At 45.1% G+C, this 19,816-nt stretch overlaps 1 protein-coding gene across 1 annotated transcript in view; it reads right to left on the bottom strand.

The window, feature by feature from the left end:
• The window catches only part of SRGAP3 (SLIT-ROBO Rho GTPase activating protein 3), a 243,948-nt gene that overhangs the window by 117,280 nt on the left and 106,852 nt on the right, over positions 1-19,816 (bottom strand). The window contains 1 exon segment of the mRNA XM_028518183.2: positions 10,489-10,681. Coding sequence (XP_028373984.1) covers positions 10,489-10,681 — 193 coding nt within the window.

Genomic DNA, 19,816 nt, shown 5'->3' with positions numbered 1-19,816 from the left:
CCACATTATAGAAATGCATCCCTAAAAAACCCAGCCTTGGAGTATGCACCTCCACAGATTAGGAACATATACTTCCCAAGGCAGCCTTTTATGTGCTAGCCAGCTCTGGGCAGCTCTGGGTACTGGAATGTTCTCAAGGCTAGGTTGAAGTCAGCTTCTTTGAAAATGCTATTTTGGATCTCATTTCTCTGTTTCTGCAGCTGCACAAAATAGGTCTATTTCCTTCATGTATTTGAAGAAAGCATTTTGTTATAATTTGAATTTTTCAGTTATTCATTCAAACAACTTTGATAGAGACATCAAAATTACAACTAAACTATAGAACAAACATCCTTTAGAACCACCTGAAAGCTGGCTGAATGGAAGTCCTACAACTAGGATTAAAAGAGAAACCACATTGAGACTGGTATGAGGGTTAGAGACCTGAAACAGGCTGGTCCCACACCCATGTATGTTGGATAAAAATCAGGAGGCATATCTCAGCTGCAGATGTCCCCCCTGAGGTATGAGGGGTCGCAGCCCCACACCAGGCCCCCCGGTCCAGGGTTCCAGTGCCAGGAAGATAAGTCCCCATAACTTCTGTCAAAAAACCAGCAGGGATTGTGGCTGGGGGAAATGAAGGCTTCTGGAGTCCCAGGCATTCCTCATAAAGGGCCTGTGCACAGACTTACTGAGATTCACTTGCTCTGAGCTTCAGCACTGGGGCAGCAGCTCAAAAGGCACCAGAGACACGCAGGGAGAAACTGAATTGTCTGACATCAGGGCCAACAGCTAACGGGGCAGTTTTCCCTCAGACAACAGTGCTGGTAGAGGCCATTGTTCCTTTCTGAGACCTCCCCCGACCAAACACACATAGAACTGGCAGGCGGGCACCATATCTGAGTCTCCATCAACGTGGCTAACACTGTTAGCCATGCCCTGGTGATTACCTGAGAACCTACCGCACCCAATTTGTGGGCTTACCCACCCAAGCTGTTTCCAGTGGCTTTTTCTTATGAATGGTCTGTCTGGATTCATGCTTCAGACTTTCCTAAAATCTCTCAAACAAGCAGCATCTGGCCTAAGTGTACCCTGTACCTCTCTAAGTGGCCCTAGGCCCAGCACTAGCAGCAGCTGGACTTGGTTCACAGCTTGGCCTTGCCTGAACCCCTCCAAGCCCAGCACAGGTAGCAGCCATCTGCACTTCACTTTGTAGCTCATGCCAGGTGGCCCAGGGAAGAACACAGGCAGTGCCAACCTTGGCCTGCAACTCCCAGGAGGCCGCAGACCCAGCACACCTGGTAGACAGCTTCAGACCACATTAGCACACTACCCAGCCACCTCCACAAGCTACACACTCAAGGGGTAGACTCAGTGGGCACCAGAGCCCTGCTAAAGAAAGTCCTGCTCTGCAGGGTAGGTCCCTGCACTGCTGATCCTCCATGGTGATCAGTGGTTGCAGCAAGTTCTTGCAACTGATTGGCCGGGAGGTAGATTCCCTTTCCATTGATGTGCCAATAGCAATCAAGCCTCAACTACAACAGGAGGGTGTACACAGCCCACACAGGAAGGGTGAGCAACTGGAGTGCCCAGCTTAGGTGATAGGAGAGAATGTACCACTGAACCCTACAGAACACCTATAACATTAGGCCACTCTACCAAGCCCAGGAGAGGTAACAGCTTTACCTAATGCATAGAAACAAACACAGAGAGGCTGCTGAAATGAGGAGACAAAGAAATAGGTCCCAAATGAAGAACAAAACAAATCTCCAGAAAAATAACTTAACAAAATGGAGACAAGCAACCTAGATGCAGAGTTCAAAACACTAATTACAAGGATGCTCAATGAACTTAGTGAGAATTTCAAAAACATGAAAAAGAACATTGAAACTATGAAAAAGAACCAGTCAGAAATGAAGAATATACTAACTGAAATGAAGAATAATTTGTAAGAAATCAACAAGAGTAGATGAAACTGAGAATCAAAACAGCAATTTGGAATATGAGAAAGAAAAAAACACCCAATCAGAACAGCAAAAAGAAAAAGATGTAAAAAAAATGAAGATAATGTAAGGAGCCTCTGGGACAACTTCAAACATACCAATGTTCACATCATGGGGGTGCCACAAGGAGAACACAAGGAGCAAGAAATTGAAACCCTATTTGAAAAAAACAATGACAGAAAACTTCACTAACCTGATGGAGGAAATAGACATGCAATTCAGGAAGCACAGAATCCCAATCAAGATGAACCCAAACAGAGTCATACCAAGACACATCCTAATTAAAATGCCAAAGGTTAAAGACAAAGAGAGTATCTTAAAAGCAGCAAGAGAAAAGCAGTTAGTTACCTAGGAGGGGGCTCCTATGAGACTGTCAGCTGATTTCTCAACAGGAACCTTGCAGGCCAGAAGATACTGGCAAGAAACATTTAAAGTGATGAAAACAATGAACTACAACCGAGATTATTCTAGCCAGTGAAGCTATCATTTAGAATTGAAGATTTCCAGACAAGAACAAGCTAAATAGTTCATCACCACCAAACCAGGATTTCATGAAATGTTATAGGATCTTCTTTAAGAAGAAAATGAAGGAAAAAGAGATTAAAAAATGAATAACAAAATAGCAATAATATGTATCTATCAACAATGGAATCTAAAAACAAAATAAATAAACAAGTAGAACAGAAACAGACTCATAGATACAGAGGACATTTAGGTGGTTGCCAAGTGGGAGCCGGGTTAGGGGAGTAAGTGAAAAAAGGTAAAGGGATTAAGAAATACAAATTGGTTAGTACAGAATAGTCATGGGGATGTAAAGTCCAGCATAGAGAATATAGTAAATAATATTCTAATAACTATGTATGGTGTTAGGTGGGTACAAAATTTATTATAATAATCACTTAGTAAGTTATATAATGTCTAATCACTAGGGTGTACACCTAAAACTAATATGATATTGTATGTCAACTATAATTTAAAATGAAAAATGATTTAATTAATTTTTTAAAGTTAAAAAAAAACTTTGATAGTGTTTCTATTATATGAGAGAGAGAGAGAGAGAGCACAGAAATGGTTCTCTTCTAGCAGCTGGCAGACTGAAGTGGGAAAACCAGACCTATGAACTGGAACATTCCTTGAAAATCTACCCTGAGCCCCATAAGAGCAACACATGGATTACCATGGGTCTGGCTGGGATCAGCATCAGGGGCTTCCCAGAGGAGGAAAAACCTGAGTTGGCCCCGAGTTGGCCCCAGGGGCTGACCATTAGGAGAGGAGGGCACCCCTGATGCCCACGTAAGAACAATGTGGTATGGACTGGTGGATGACTCTCAGGAAACACTAAGCCAGCTCACAGAGGTGAGAGTACACACCCAAATTCATGCAGCTAGGAGCAATTTCACATTTTGGAGCCAGATGACCCTAGATTAGAATCTTAGCTCTGCTACTTAATCTGCTCTAGCTGTGTCCCTCTGAACAAATTACTCAATGCTTTCAGCTAGAAAGACAGAGATAGTACCTGCTTACATTTACCAGGAAGATTAAATGAGACAATGCATGAAAAACATCTAGTAGAGCCATGGTCACGTGGTAATGTGGATGTGGAGGCGTTTGAAAAATCACACACCTGCACAGCACAGACGCCGAGCAATCAAGAAGGATCTGTGCTGCATACCGTACTGGGAGAACAGCAGCTCTGGAAAGACGTTACTTGTGTGAAGCCATCATAGTAGTTTAGTAGTAGCTATGAATAAAGATACCAGCCCCACCTGGAGGGCCTGCCCCATTATCCCCACCTCATTCTGAACAAACCTTTTCATCCTGAATACTTTGCACATTTATAGGTTCAATTTACCAGCTATGAAAGTGCCTCTCTGCTTAGCATTCACCTGAAGGGCTAAGTCTAAATTATAGCATCTTTTAGTGAAATGCTACCTCTGTGAAAAAATTCTGTGATGCTTTATCCCCCATAAAAGCACTTTCTTGGCACTCCAATTAGTGGCTCACTGGAATCCTCCCTCCCAACTGCTCTGTGAAGCTGAGACATGCTCCAAACCTCCTTTGCATAGAATATTAAGCATTACTCATTAGCTAGCAAAGCACCTCCCAGCTCTTTCTGAATTCTGACTTCCCTTATTTTAAACACATTTGAATAGAATTCCCTGATGTGCTTTTCTTTAAAAAAAAAACAAAAAAAAAACCCTGTCCAAATAGCAACAACCAACACTTCTAAAGAAAACACTTTTATCAGGTATGTTCTGTGGAAGCTGAGTGGTATCAAAACTGAGGAGTCAGAATAGAAGGGGCTCTGTTGCCTCAGCTACAGTATACTGTTTGCATGCAGACTCCAGAGGGAATCCGGCCTTTGTCTAGAACAGATCTTTTCAAACAAAGAGTGATAGTTTGGGGAAATATTAATCGATATTGTGGGTGACAGAGACTTATGTGGTCAAATATCATTCAGAAAGAGGTCAACAGGTTTATTTATTGCCAAACTTTTCAGAGCCTTCCATATCCTAATGTACAGAGTGGGCAGCTGTTCCCAACTTCACTCATTCCCTCCCTCCCTCCCTCTTCTAGACATCTTCAAGTACTGGTGTTTTAGAAAACACTGCTCTGAAAAGAGAAAAAGCCTTAGTCCCAAGAAACCTCTGGCTTTCTAGAACTGTCCAACTTGATGGCGAACATCCACCTTCCCCAAGAGGCAGGTTTTAGGCCCCCTGTGTGTCCCTCCCTACCACACGCCTGCTCAGGAAGGGCTCCCAGCTCCATGCCTTAAAAAGAACAAGCCAAGCTCAGGCCTGGCCCAGCTGGTAAAGGGCAGTGGAATATGGATTTTACACTGGGGAGAAGGAGGTGTCAGGAAGGCCAACACGGCCTGAAAGTGAGTTATAAATAATTTATCATCTAGAAAATCATCAAACTGGGTGACTCTTAAACATCAATGGTCACCAGAACACCCTGGAGGACTTGTTATAATACAGATTGCTGGGCCCCACCCCATCAGGTCTGGGGGGTGGGGCGGGGCAGGTTTTGCGTTTCTGACAAGACCCCCATGATACCAGTGATGCTGGTCAGGACCTCGCTTTGTGACCTAATGCCCCAGCTTCTGTGGTCCCAACACCCCAGTCAGGGAATCCACACTCTGTCCTCCCAGCAACACTGAGCTGGGCTCCAGGCAGAGGAGTCGGTGGCCCTCAGCCCAGATGGACTCACCAAGCTCCTGAGGCAGCCAGAACGTAACTGTCCTTTTCCCTGCCTCCCACCACCCCCACCCTAGAGCAACTCTAATTATCACTTGACCTTTATTGATTAATTTGCAAGCATTTAGTGAGTGCCAACCATATGCCAAACCTGGTCAACAGTTTCTCTTTCTGCCACTCCAAAGCTTGCAGCCCAGTGGTCATCAAAAGGGGGACAGACAAGAAAGAAGGCAATTATAAAATGGAGTGGCAGTTTTTGCCTCACTCCCCTCCTCAAGTCCTTCCAGTGCTCAATTTAGAAATGAGAGACTTCCTTGATTCCTCTTTTCCCCACTTCTTCCCCTGAAAGATTTCCCAACATCGGTCTACTTCTCCTCATCTGCTGTCACCCAGGTGATCACTGCTAGCTGCCTGGACAGCGATACTCCCACCTACCTCACTGGTCTCAGCTCCACTCTTGCCCCCTCCAATCCAGGGTGAGCTTTTAAAAATAGAAATAGGATCATGCTATCCCCTACTTAGGAGGCCTCAGTGACTCCCCACCCTGCCCTCATGACCATTTCTGGCCCCACTGGCCTCTCTCTGCCTCACATTGTCCCATGGTCATTTCCTCTCATCCCTCAAGTCTCTGCTTAAATGCCACTGCCTCCAGAAGCCTTCCCTGTCTACCACTCTAGCTCAGTGCAGAGGATTAAAGAGGGATGCAAATCCTTTGACAGTCCTCCAGCTAGAGGAGGGCTTTGTTTCCTGTTCCCTTGATGCTAAGCCAGGGCTGACAGTGATGCTATGCCCATTCCAGGCCTCACCTCAAAGAGGACTTCAGTGTCCCCACTGCTCTCTCAGAGTCCTGAGATACCATGTCTGGAGTCCAGCATCTGGCTCAGACACCAGACAGAGAGGTTCTGACTCCACCTGGAGAAAGAGGCAGCTCAGCCAAGCCCAGCCTCCCAGCCATCCCCACCAAAGCAGCAAGTACATGTGTGAAGCTATCTTGGACCTTCCAGTCCAACCCAACCACCAGCTGAATATCGCTAAGTGATCCCAGTTGATGCCACATAAAGCAGAAAAATCACCCAGCTGAGCCCTGTCCAAATTCCTGACCCACTGAATCATGAGATGCTTTAAGTTTGGGGGGAATTGTGGTTACACAAAATAGGTAACCAGAACACAGCGTATTATATTTACTTCCATTCTAGCAATCATTTGATGGTACGTCATCTTTTATTTTTAATGTTTGATTCTTCATTTCTCTTCTCCACTAGATGCTGAATTCCACCATGGCAGGAACCAAGTCTATCTTGTTCACCACTGTAACCCAGGGCCTGGCATGTGGGAGGGGCTCAATAAATATTAGCTAACTAAGCAAATCGACAGGTACAGAATATTATGGGCACACAGACGGAGCGTCAGATCAGACTCAAGATAGCTTTCCAGAGAACATGACCCCCAAACCCTGACCTGGAAAGAAAGCAGGTGCAGGGCTCAAAGAATGGAGCCATAGGGACTGGGTGCTTGCCTCAACCACACCAACCCTGGGCACTCCCCAAGCCCTGTGCTCCGTCTCTCAGAAGAGAATATCTAAGATCAGGGGGCATGTTTTCTTCATCTTTGTGTCTTCAGCACAGAGATCAGTCCAAGAAAATAAGAGGTCCTCATTACATGCACTTCAAATAAATAAATGACTGATGTGGCTTTCTGAGGACAGGAGCCTGAGCTAGAATTCAGGAACCCTGAGCTTCCCCATGCAACAGCTTGCTGTGGGTTCTTTGGGTTGTCTGGCGCTCAGCTGGCTTGAGATAAAACCACTAGCTCCTCTCTGTGTCCCTGGCTTATCATAAGGATTACAAAACAGCAAAGATGGCAGGATGCTTTGAAAAAGGTGTGATTAGAACAGAAATATGTGATGGAAGAAAAGAAACATGTGATGGTACTGTTCTCTCAATACTCAATCTTCCCCAGGTAAACCCTCAGAACCATCATTTGAGACTTTCTTTGAATCATGTGCCACCCGGAAATCAGACCAAGTAAGTCTAGCCCTGGACACAGCACCTGCTGGGCAACTGTACATTTTTTTATTGTCTAGGTGGGCAAGGAGCAGCTGGGCCCACAGCAAAAGGAGGAACACTGGACTTAGAGTCAAGAGGCCTGAGTTTCTGTTATGGACTAAATGTGTGTGCTCCCCAAAAGCCATGTTAAAACTGTGCCCCCAATCCGATGGTATCAGGAGTTGGGGCCTCTGGCAGGTAATTAGGATTAGATGACATCATGAGGGTGGAAACCCCACAAATGGGATTAGTGCCCTCGTAAGAGTCATTAGAGCTGGCTTTCTCTCGCTGCTCTCTGCCACTGCAGAATGCAAGGAGAAATAGCAGCCTACAAGCTGAAATCTGGCTCTCTCTCTAGAACCTGACCATGCTAGCACCCTGATCTCAGACTTCTTCTAGCCTCCAGAACTGTGAGAAATAGATTTCTGTTTATAAGCCACCCAGTCTGTGGTGCTCTGTTACAGCAGCCAAATAGACTAAATGGTTCCCATCCCAGTTCTGCCACTAATTTGCTGTGAGATCTTGAACAAATCAGTTTCCTCTCTGAACCAAATCTCTCAGCCCGAGTGAACTTTATAGACTGGGCAAATCCCCTTCCTCCTTGCCTCCCACTCACTGGCAAACACCCCATCTCTACCCAACACAGGGCTGATTGCAATGGGAATAAAATGACAAGATCCTGGACCTTGCCCTTGAGGTAACCTAAGAGGTTACTGAGAAGACAGACAGATACTCTTAAGTGAAATATCTATAAGACAACAGGACAAGACTTCTCTGGCCTGCCAAGATGAAGGTCCTGTGGGCTGAGCTCCAAAGAAGAGGCAGCCAAGGGTCAGTACTAGGGTCAAAGGGCAAGTCCAGACATCCCCTAGCAACTCCAGCTTCCAAAAGTCACTGGGGGTGCTATTGTCACATTAGCATTGCGCAGAGGGCCCACTCCAGCTGCACTGGCCTGGCCCACTCCCTAATTAGACTTTCATACCATGTCAAGCAGCCTGCTAGGCCTAACTGCCAGCTGGGGCTCTGTTCCGTCTGGTGGCTTTGGTTAATGAACCCATGAGGGCTGGCTGAGCTCATTACAGGCAATGCAAGGGAACAGGGGACCCCCGCCTTTCCCCTCTCTCCCATGTTCACACTGAGAATGGGAAGGGAGCTGATTCCAAACCAAGAGGAAGGAGGGGGCAGGAGCTGATGTTCCAGCCCAACCACACAGCCCTGGATGGCTCCTGTGAGAGCTCAGCCCGAGAATCAAGTTTCTGAGCATGTGTCTGCATCTGTGGTTTCAGGGGAATATCCCAATTCCATGGCTACATCCAGGCCAGAGAGGCAGAACCAGAGTGACAGTTCAAGTCTGTCTCCAGTGACTGCTTCACAGACATGTTTAGTCAACCCGCTTTCTCAGAATTTCACTGTTTTTATCTTTAAGATGGGGTAGTAATGCACACCTGGCACAAAGCGAGTGCTCAGTTAACACCCTCAATAAATTATTGTTGCTGTTATTACTAAAAGATAGTTGAGAAAAGGCACCAAGACATGAGCAGTGGTTGCTTCTGAGCTGCAGGACCATGAGATCTTTTTTCTCCTACTTTTCTGTACTTTCTAAAGTGTATACAATGAGCATTTTACTTTTGGTACTTGGAAAAAAAACCACAAAATTTCTCCAAAAATTCTATCAGAAAAATGAGATGATGTATGTGGAAGGACCTGGACAGTGCCTGGGCAGACGTTATTAATGGGAGATTCCTTCTGCAGTGAAAGTTCAAAGAGATGCAGCTAGGTAGAAAAACAAGCATGCTATTTCCAATGGAGCAATGAATTTTTCCCTTTAGTAAAGCAATTGCTTATTCCCAAGTGTCAAGAGAAGGCACAAAGCCAGTGATCCAATGCCATTGCCCAGGCTGAGAAAGATGTTCAGGGGGGTTTAAAGGAAGCATGTTCCCTGGCCAGAGTGGAATGCAAAATTACAGGGGAACGTGGAAACAACCCATATGTCCATTGATAGATGACTGAATAAACAAAATGTGGTCTGTACATAAACGGGACATATTGTAGCTTTTAAAAGGAAGGAAATGTGTCACAGGCTACAACATGGAACCTCGAGGTCATTATGCTAAGTGAAATAAGCCAGTCACAAAAGACAAACACTATGTGATTCCACTCACATGAGGTCCCTAGAGCAGTCAGACTCATAGAGACAAAGTAGGATGGTGGTTGGAGGGAGTTAGTTTTTCATGGGTACAGTGCTTCAGTTGGGGAAGATGAAGGAAGTTCTGGGGATAGATGGTGCTGCTGGGTGCATGGCAGTGTGGATGTGTGTAATGTCACTAACCTGTACACTTAAAAATGCTAACATGGTAAATTTTATATTATGTGTATATTACCACAATTTAAAAATATGTTGAAAGGGAGGAAAGAGATTGGACACAGAGGAAAAGGATCAGGTCAGGTGGGTTGAAGCAAGTCTCTGGTCTCCGGGGTCAAGGGCCATTTATTGGAGAGATGCTCTGAGAAGGTGAACCGTCTGGGGGCTGCAGCAGAGGAAAACAGCTGCAGAGTGGTGCTGCCCAGCGAGGGGAATGCGTCCTGGTGAGGTCGTAGCTCCTGCCTCCACTTTTTGAGCATAGAAGGTGTGGTAGCTGGAGGACTCGGAGTCTCCACGTACCTGAGAGGAGGGTGCCTCCAGGAACTCAGCACTTAGGGTGTGAGAAATTAGCACACAGAGAGTTTGTGTATCGCAAATAAGTAATAAGGCAGGGAAAGGGCCCCAGCACAGGTCCTCCAGGGGAGCAAGGGAGAGGAATGCTTTGAGCATCAGTTTCATGGAGGAAAAATTCTAAGGTCCTTGTGCTGAAGCAATCTGGAAGTAGGCTGGCTGACCCTGAAATACAAGAGAACTGGACTGGGCCACGATGCCTCAAAGGAGGTGGGCTGTCACCTTGGCCTAAATGGAGGCTGGCTAGCACAGTGCCTGGTAGGATAAGATGACAACAACAATTTATTGAGCGCTTACTGTCTGAGACAAGCAGCCTTCTCTGGTTACTCATTTATTCCCTACAGTATGCCTATGTGGAGAAACTATTTCTACCTTCACTTTCTGCTGAGGAAGATTGAGGCTTGGAGGTGAAGTGTCCTGCAGACCTAGGGCCTCAGGGGCAGCCATCTCCCTCCACTGACTCCTTGCCTCCTTTCAGCTTTGCAGCCAACCTCCCACCCACCCCATCACACTGCCACCCATCGCCCAGACCCCTTGCCCCTTCTCACTTGAACTGGTGCTCCCGGGAGCTGCGGATCTTGGAGGAGAACCGCTCGGCCAGCTTCTCCAGGCTTCGAGAATACTCAAGCTCTATCTCAGCTTTCCGGCGGAAAAACTCCTGGAGGTCCTGTAGCAGCTGCAGCCGAGACTCTGATTGCTGCTCCAAGCATTTGAACTGCTCCACCAGCTGCGTGCGGATCTCTGCAGGCAGAGGCAAGGACGAGGAACAGGAGGTCAGGCTGGTGGTGAAGACCGCAGTGGGACCCACCCAGCTGACCCAGTGCCTCCCCCCACCCACCACCACCCAGAGCCTCTCCAGTCATTGGTGCAAGGATCTGGCACTTGCCCATTTTTGCCACATGGTCTGACCCAATGTTTCCCAAAGTCGAACCACTGCATTATCTCCACCACAATTTTTGTCATAGCCACGTGCCTCCAGCATTATTTCTTCTGAATCATCTAATAAATCTGCTCACTTTTCTTACTGAGATGAACTTATTTAAAATGTACAGTTTTATGTCGCTACAGGAAGAGGGAAAATAGGACCACTTGCCATGCTGAAACAGAAAATCAATTCAATGAAAACAAAAAAAAAATTGTAAAATTCTCTCTAGAGACTATTGCTAAGCCTAAGCTGCTCACTGTCTCATCAACAACAGGACCATGGGAACCAGAGCAGTGCTGAAGAAAGGTGCTGTCTGGACTGAGAAAGGGCTGAGAGGGGACGCGTTCACTCCTACGTGTCAGTTTTATTTAAGGCGGTGCCTGTGCTCCACTCTGAATTATCTTAGCTCCACACACAAACAGCTCAGGTGCTGCTAGAGGAATGTAGCCCACACTTCAGGAAATACTGACGGAGCAAACCAGGTCTGTGCAACCAGGGCAAAAGTTCAAAAGCTGGGAGTGAGTAGGTGGTGGAGATAAAAATCACAGCCAACAAATCCCAATAACCACAGCCAACCTATTATCCAGCCCATTGTGTTGTCACTGCATTAACTCTTTCCCAGCCACCCCGCGAGCTGCTCAAAAATCAGTCTCCCCACAGCACTCTGCTCATGCCAGCGTCCTGCTCAAATCATCCCAAGGCTCCCTCTGCCTGAGTGTTAAGTCCAACTGCCTGGCATGAAATTCAAGGTCATCTACCACCTAGCCCCAAACTCACCTTCTCAGGATTTTCCCCCAATACACTGTAAGACTATCCAAACCAGTCCTTGAAATGCCTCATTCCACCTGCATTAATGGACAGCCTGTCTGAAATGGTGGCTGACACTATCTCAGCATCCTTTAGAGAAGTGGTCTTCAAAAGGGGCAGCTCTAGGCTGGGGTTTATGAAGACTCCCCACGGGGTAGACAGGCAGGAAGATTTATTAGCTGGAGATCCTGTTTCCAATCCCACTCTCCTGCTCTGCCTGCAAATGTGCCTCAGTCCAGATGGCACGACCCTCTCTTTTCCCAGCTCCCTCTTCACGACAGTGCTTCTGCCTCTTTGCAGAAGAAAGAGCAACTTCTCTTTCATCCAGAATCTGGCTAAGATTCAGTGTCTCTAAGTGTCAAGATACTTGGGTGCCAAATAAGCGGACAATGGAGAATGTTGATGTTAGCAAATCTTCCTCTAATCTAGGGACCATAACCCCTTTCTATGCAAAATGTGATGCATGGACCAACCGCATTAGCATTGCTGGTGGGAATATTAGAAATGCAGAATCTCAGGCTCCCACCTAGACCATCTGAATCAGAATCTGCATTTTATCAGGACACCCAAATGGTCTTTATGCACCTAAAAAGAAGCTCTGCCATCAACCACCCTATCCACCTCATTATGAGAAGTATTTCCCATACTATCTCTTTATGTTCAGTAGTTATTTATCAAATTATGAAATATTGATATTATTTTGATAAGTTATGTGATAAATCAATCCAAGAAAAACATACTTAGAGTTTCATGTTCAAAGGAAATTTTTTAAACATCCATTTCCATTCACATACATAGTTTGGGTAAAAGGAAGTATGATAGAGTAATCAATAAAAAGTTTTTCAAGCATAAAAAAATAGTGAGATAAAATTCTGTTAAGGAAGTAGAAGAGAATTATGAGTTCAAGAAGGTAAAGAAAGAAACAACGTAAAATTTCTGACTTCTGCAGGTAATTTTTGAAGAATGGTGGTGAATACCAGTGCACGAGGTCTGTCTGGAAAAAGTCCAGTCATTGTTAATACAACAAGAACAGTTTGTGTGACATTGAAGTAACCTGGCAACCAAGGAGAGTGGACTGGAATGCGCGTGCATGAACAATGATGACTTCACTGCACTAGTCAGTGCAGGTGGTAGACACTGTTGACTGAGCACGTATACTGTGTGGCTGTTGCATTCAAAATGAGTGAGAAAGTAGAGCAACAAATCTGCATCAAATTTTGCATTAAGCTTGAACATTCCTCCATGGAAACTATTCAGATGATTCAGAAGGCCACAGCTATGGGCAACTGGTGATTGGCAGCTTCATCATGACAATGAGCCAGCTCATACATTGCATCTCATGCAGAGTTTTTTGGTGAAACATAAAATTTCCCAGGTGATTCAGCCCCCCCACTCCTACAGCACAGATTTGGTGCCCTGAGATTTCTGCCTTTTCCCAAAAATGAAATCCCTTTGAAAGGGAAGAGACTTCAGACCATTGATGAGATTTAGGAGAATATAATGCGGCAGCTGATGGTGACTCGTAGGACTGTGTGAGGTCCTGAGGTGCCTACTTTGAAGAGGACTGAGGTGTTATTGTCCTATGTGCAATGTTTCTTGTCTTCTTCAAGAAAGGCCTCTATTTTACATATTACATGGCTGGATACTATATGGACAGACCTTGTATTATGGTATTTATCCAATGACTTGTCAATTATACTCATGAATACATACCCAAAAGAAACCAATGTTTATGTTCATGAAATATACATAGAGAAGAAAACACACAGTAGCTTTATAGCCAAATGTTAGACACAACCCAAAATTTCCATTAAGAGTAGGTAAGATTTTTTTAAAATGTGAAATATTCATTCAATGGAATACTATATGGCAGTGAAAATGAACTACAGCTACCTACAGCAACACACTTGAATCTCAGAGATGTCATGTTGATTGAAAGAAGCCAGAACAAAGGAAATCATGCAAAACTCGATTATGGTGGTATATATTACAATATGGTGATAATAGACGTCAGAGAAATGGTTACTTTTGAAGGGATATTGACTGAGAGGAGGCACAAGGATACCCTGCAGAATGCTGAACACATACCCCACCTCCACCTGGGTGGCAGGTACATGAGTAAAAGTGAATTGAGCTGCATGCTGATGGTCTATGCATTCTACTGTATATAAGTGATACTTCAATAAAAAGTCAAAATTAGAAATTGCTATGTTAGTTTCCATTTGATAGATTCAGAAGAGTAGTGTAATTTTATTCTACAAGGTCAATATTTACAATACAGCAGAAATTATATCTTTTGCAACTACTTAAACTTATAATGAAACATTTCAGATGTCAAGTTAAAATGTGTGAGGCAAAAGAAGCTTTTTTTCTCCAGAAGTTCATTTAGAGGGTAGGCAAGCAAAAAAGTTTTAAAACCAAAACCACTGCTTTAGCGCCCATGTCAAGCACTGCTCCTCCCAGGAAGTCTGGACTGCTCAGCCTCTGTGACCCTCCTCTGAACTCTCATGGAACTTACAGTTACTGTCAGATCATCTCGTGCTGCTTTTTAATTTCTTCATGTATGTGTGTTCTATCTGCCTTAGCTCCTCACATGAAATTTAAGCACTGAGGGTGGATTCTCCCAGCACATATGGGTCATCAGGATATAAATATCTGTCTGGCAAATTACTATTTACCTCTACCAAGTGCTTTTACCCAAGGACATTGAGTGTTGTGATTGTGGGAGTCTCTCCCAACACAACACACATACCCCCCCACACACACATACCATACCTCACACCCATTCACACTACACATACTCACACACACCACACACACATACACACACCATAAAATATACCCCCCACACACATATACCCCGAACACACCCCACACCCCCACACTCATATATTCTACACAGCATGCACATACATACCACACACTCACATATATACATCACACACACTTACATATACATACCACATCCCACACACATATCATATAACACACACCACACACAACACATGTCACACAAACACACACAGCGTACACGAGATGTGAATATTGTTATTATCCATTTGTACAGATGAAGAAACCAAGGCTCTGTGTAAGCCAAGATCAGAAACTTGTCCAAGGTCACATTTTGTTCCAGGAACTGTAACAAATTCTACAGGCACACCTATGACATGGCCTACTTGTTGAACTGGATTGAGATGCCATCATTCCAAATACAAGACCTGCCATATCAACACATAATTATAAAAATGCTTTCCAAATATTTTCCAAATTACTTTTAGACCATCCACTGTTTGAGACTCACAACAATCCTAATAATCCCTAGCGCCTCTGGAGCACATCATCTCTTCCAGGCCTGGTGCTGAGCTCCTCAGATATTTATCTCACACAATCTGCGCAGCATCCCCTGTAAGTAAGTGGGAGCTACGAGTGTTCCCCCACCTCTTCCCCGTGGATGAAGAGGTGGAGGCTCAGAGGTAAGTAGCCTCTGGCCTTAACAGCTGGTGTATGGCAACTGGCTGAGAAATCAAGCCCAGAGCCTTCAGATGGGAGCAATGACCTCCCTCCCTGACACCTCACTAGACTGAGTCTATGTTATTAAAAACAAAAAAAAAAGCCATAATCTATCTGTATTCAACCTCTTGCATCTTTTCTGTAACAAGATGGTGGTCCAAAGAGATAGTATTTATTAGAAATGCTGCAGACACTGCCTCTCCCCACTCCAGGGCACAATCAGGAGCCAATGTTCTCATATTTTAGAGGAAAAGCTCATAAATCACACTGTGATGACAGGAGCTGATTTGGAAGGAGCAGAGAAACCTCCCCCAATTCACACAACCAGCTGGAGCCTTCGAGGCTGGGTCATGCCTGGAGCCTCTAGCAGCTTGGCTGCCTCCGAGTCAAGTCTCTCTAACGGGAAGGCGCCCTGACAGGAGCGCCAGCGCAGCCCGCCTGTGCCCTGGAACCCGGAGGGGATTTGATTACCCATCTCTTTATTGCTAATTCCCCTGCAAGTTGCTCCTCCTCAGGGCAGGCACGGATTTGGATTTTCCTCCTTGCAGATTACAAAAGGGGTGAAAAAAAATAAAACAGAACTGCTCCCAAGGCACAGACTTCATTTAGCAGATGTTTCCCCCAGGGGGGCAGTTGCACACAACATTGGGTGTAGAAAAATAAAAAGGGGGTGGGGCAGGGAGGAGGTAGGTCTTGGAAAGTGGAGAAAGGCTTTGATCTCAGAACCTTAGAGCTGAAGATGACCTCCTTGATGGCCTGGTGCAGACTCCTGGGTAACAGACAGAGGCATGAGGCCCAGAGAAGGGGCAGAACTAATTCTGCAACCCAGGTCTCCTGAAGCACAGCTCTCCCCATGTCAGTCTCCTGATAAAATTCTCCACGGCTCCCCGCTGTCTATAGAATCAAGGCCAAATTCCTCTGGCATTCAAAGCTCGAGAATCTACAGCCTGTGTGTCCACCCCTCACAGTGCTCCTGCTTACTCTCCAAGCAACAGTCTCACCAAAGACCACTGTGCCTATGTCAGTTCCGCCACTCGGGGCAATACCTAGGGCGACCCACATCACGGGAGAACAAGTTTCCTCACACGTCTACCCACCGGCAGTCACTCTCACAGGCAGAGGGTGGGTGCAGGAAGATCCAAGGTAATTAGAAATTGTATTTTTTAATTAATGGACTGCTTTTAGAGCAGTTTTAGGTTTACAGAAATATTAACCAGAATGTACAGAGTTCCCAAACACCCCTTCTCTGTCTCTTGCACATTTCCCCATTATTAACATCTTGTGTTGGTGCGGCGTATTTATCACAATTGCTGAACAATATGGATACATATTCATGACCAAAGTCTACAGTTGACATCAGAGTGCACTCTTTGTGTCCTACATTCTAGGGTTTAAACAAGTCCATGACATGAATTCATCATTATGGTGTCATACAGCCCTAAAACCCTCCAGTGCACCACCTGTCCATCCTTCCCCTCCTCCTATCTCCAAGCCCTGGCAACCACTCATCTTTTGCTATCCCTATAATTTTACCTTTTTCAGAACATCGCACAGTTGGAGCCATACATTATATAGGCTTTTCAAGCTGGCTTCTTTTAATTAACAGTAAGCATTTAAGGTTCCCCCATGTCTGTTTACGGCTTGATAGCTCATTTCTCTTCACTGCTGAATAATATTCCATTGTCTGGACTAATGTTCCATGTATCCATTCACCCATTCAAGGACATGCTTGGTTGCTTCCAATTTTGGGCAGTTATGAATATTTTGTGCAAGTTTTTGTGTGGACAGAAGTTTTCTATGCATTTGGATAAATATCTTTTTATTAATTAATATACTTAAGAGAAGTTTTAGATTTACAGAAAAAAGAGAATTTGATGTTTAGATAGGAAGTACAGGAATTTTTTAAATTAATACAAAATTCAAAAAGTAAAAAAGGGTATAAAGAGAAAAGCCTTCTACCCTTGTCCACCAGCCACCTGGTCCCCCGAAGCAAGGAAACCAAATCACCTGGTTCATGTGCATCCTTCCAGAAATAATGGCATATTTCAAGTATATTACTTCTCTTTTTTACGTATTATAGCATGCCATTCACAGCGTTCTATGCCTTACCTTTCAAGCCTATATCCGGGAGATTAGTCCATATCTTTTTATAAAGAACTTCCTCATTCCTTTTTACAATACCATAGCATCCCACTGTAAAACTTTTTAACCAGTCCTCTTTTCTGAATTTTTTAAAATAATCTTTTACTATCATCAACAATGCTGGAATGAGGAACCACACACAAGCTTTGTTTTGCACGTGTGCAGGCTCATCACCTGTGTGAAGTGGAAGTGCCTGCCATCGCAAGGCACCTGGCTTAGAACTCTGAGACGGCTAAAGTGCCCTCTTCTGAAATGGCACCCTTTGATTCCCACCAGAAACTTATGAAAGGGTCATAGGGACTACTTTAAAAAAGACCTATGGGGATTTTCTTCAAAATAACCTTGGGTGGGGGCCTGGGGAGTAGTAGGATTATAGGTAACACAAGATTGGCCTTCATTGTTGAAATGTAATTGTAGTGATGGGTATGGGGAGGAGGCTTGCTATACTATTCACTCTACTTTTGTAATGTTTGAAATTTTCCATAATAAAAAAGAGAAAAAAGAAAGGCAGACAAAGCCAGAAACTTGATACAAAGCCTTCTGGTTAACAGGTCTGACCGGTTAGGAATGCCAATGACTTGTCCCCAGAGGCCTCTGTCCCAAGCCTGCAGATGGTTCTCCCGGGTTAGAAAGAGAGGCCAGAGCGTGACCCTAAAAGCAATTTCAAATACAGTTTCCCAGGCCCACCCAATTCTAATTCTCGGACTCTGTCCTGAGAACAAGGTAACTTTTCTGACATCTCTTGAGATGGTGAGGCCCTACTTTCACAGTCCATGTTTATCCCAAAAATCAAGATCACATGAGTGTTTGGCCCCTCTGCTCCACAGAGGCAGCTAGTATAACCTTCCCACCACAGAGTTCCGGGAGCTACCAAGGAGGATGAACCATATGGTAGGTTACCTCTGGCAGGGCCTCATCACATCTATGCACAGTCATTCCTGATTATCACCACATCAATGAGGTTGATACGATTATCATTCCTATTTTATAGATGAAACCATTGAGACTCAAGGAGCCACAGTGATTTGCCCAGGATCACTTGGAAAGTGGCGAAGCTAGGGCTCAAATATGTAGTAAGGCGCAGACAGGAACCAAGATTATCCAGTGTCCACATCAAGGTGCTTTCCCTGGGGGATCCAGTGCCTCCCCTTTCAGGGATCCAGTCCTGCTCCACCTCCTGTCTCCACCCTGCACTCCACCGGTCATCTTGGTGCCATTCTCACTGGTCCTGGTTGTCATCACATCTAACCCAGTACATCCTGGCCTTGACTTCAAGCCCTCCTGTGGTGGAGGGAAACACCAGCTTGGTGACACAAGGTGGCAGGCTCTGGGTTTACCTGCCCAGGGAGGTTCAGATCCTGGCCCTTCCACATGTTCAGCCAGACAAGCTTGTTTCCTCATTTCCCTGACTCAAGTTCCTCTGTAAAAGGGAGAGGATAGTAATCTATCTCATATTGTCGTGAGGATGATAAATGATCATTTGAGAAAGCTCTTAGTACAGTGCTACATCTATTTTAATACTTCACTGTCCAATACAGTAGCCACAAGCCACATGTGGCTATTTAAATTTGATTAAAATTTAAAAATATATTCCTAAGTCACACTTACCGCATTTCAAGTGCTCGAAAGCGCATGTGGCTAGTGGCTACTGTATTAGCACAGAATATTTCCATCACTGCAGAAACTTATATTGGACAGCACAGTATTAGAGGCTTAATCTGTTAGCTATAATTATCATTTATTCTTATTGCTTTTTGTGGCCACTTTTCATCTCCTCAAATGGAAAATAAGGTCCTGAGAGTCAGTGATGGCACCCATGTTTTATGACTAAGAACTTGAGCACAATCCCTCCAACAAAAGCAGCATGATAGGGTCTGTGAGGCCCTGGGAACACCGTAGTAATGGAAACTGTCATTGCCACCAGCCCAACACCCACCTCCCTGAAGGGGAGGGAAGTTGTGTGGCAGAGCAGATAGACCCATGGAGTCTGGACTCCAGCTGCTGCCATAAGGTGAACTATTGTCTCTGCCAGGGGAGGGCTTGGGCAGGCGAGTCATTTTCTCTGAGCTGTTTTCCCTTCTGTAAAAGGCAGGTAACTCTGCACATGCTGCAGGGTTGCTGCAAGGCTCAGACTAGTAATAATGTGTGTAATGTGCCAGACACCTAGGAAACCCTCAGCAAACAGCTTTCTCAGAGAGGAGGCACATCTTACAGGCTTTGGGGACACCCAGCCTGGGCTTCCACCCTGGTTTTCTCTGCTTTGGAGAAGTCACTTCAGCTCTCTAAGTCTGTTTTCTCATCTGTAATATGGGGAATAATAACACCTTCCTGGTGGGTTTGTCAAAAGAGAGATGGCATGCATATCAAGCACCTGGCATGATGCCTGGCACAGAGTAGATAAGCAGTAAATAGCAGGAATGAGCCATCACTGCCACTGTAGCCACACAGAGTGAGCACAGAGCACACTGGGTGTTTCCCAGGCCTGTCTCGTG

Source organism: Phyllostomus discolor, chromosome 7 (genome assembly GCF_004126475.2).
Source record: "Phyllostomus discolor isolate MPI-MPIP mPhyDis1 chromosome 7, mPhyDis1.pri.v3, whole genome shotgun sequence".
In the NCBI taxonomy this organism is placed as follows: domain Eukaryota; kingdom Metazoa; phylum Chordata; class Mammalia; order Chiroptera; family Phyllostomidae; genus Phyllostomus; species Phyllostomus discolor.
The sequence above is the reverse complement of the archived record's forward strand: the minus strand, read 5'-3'. Positions and strand labels throughout refer to the sequence as shown.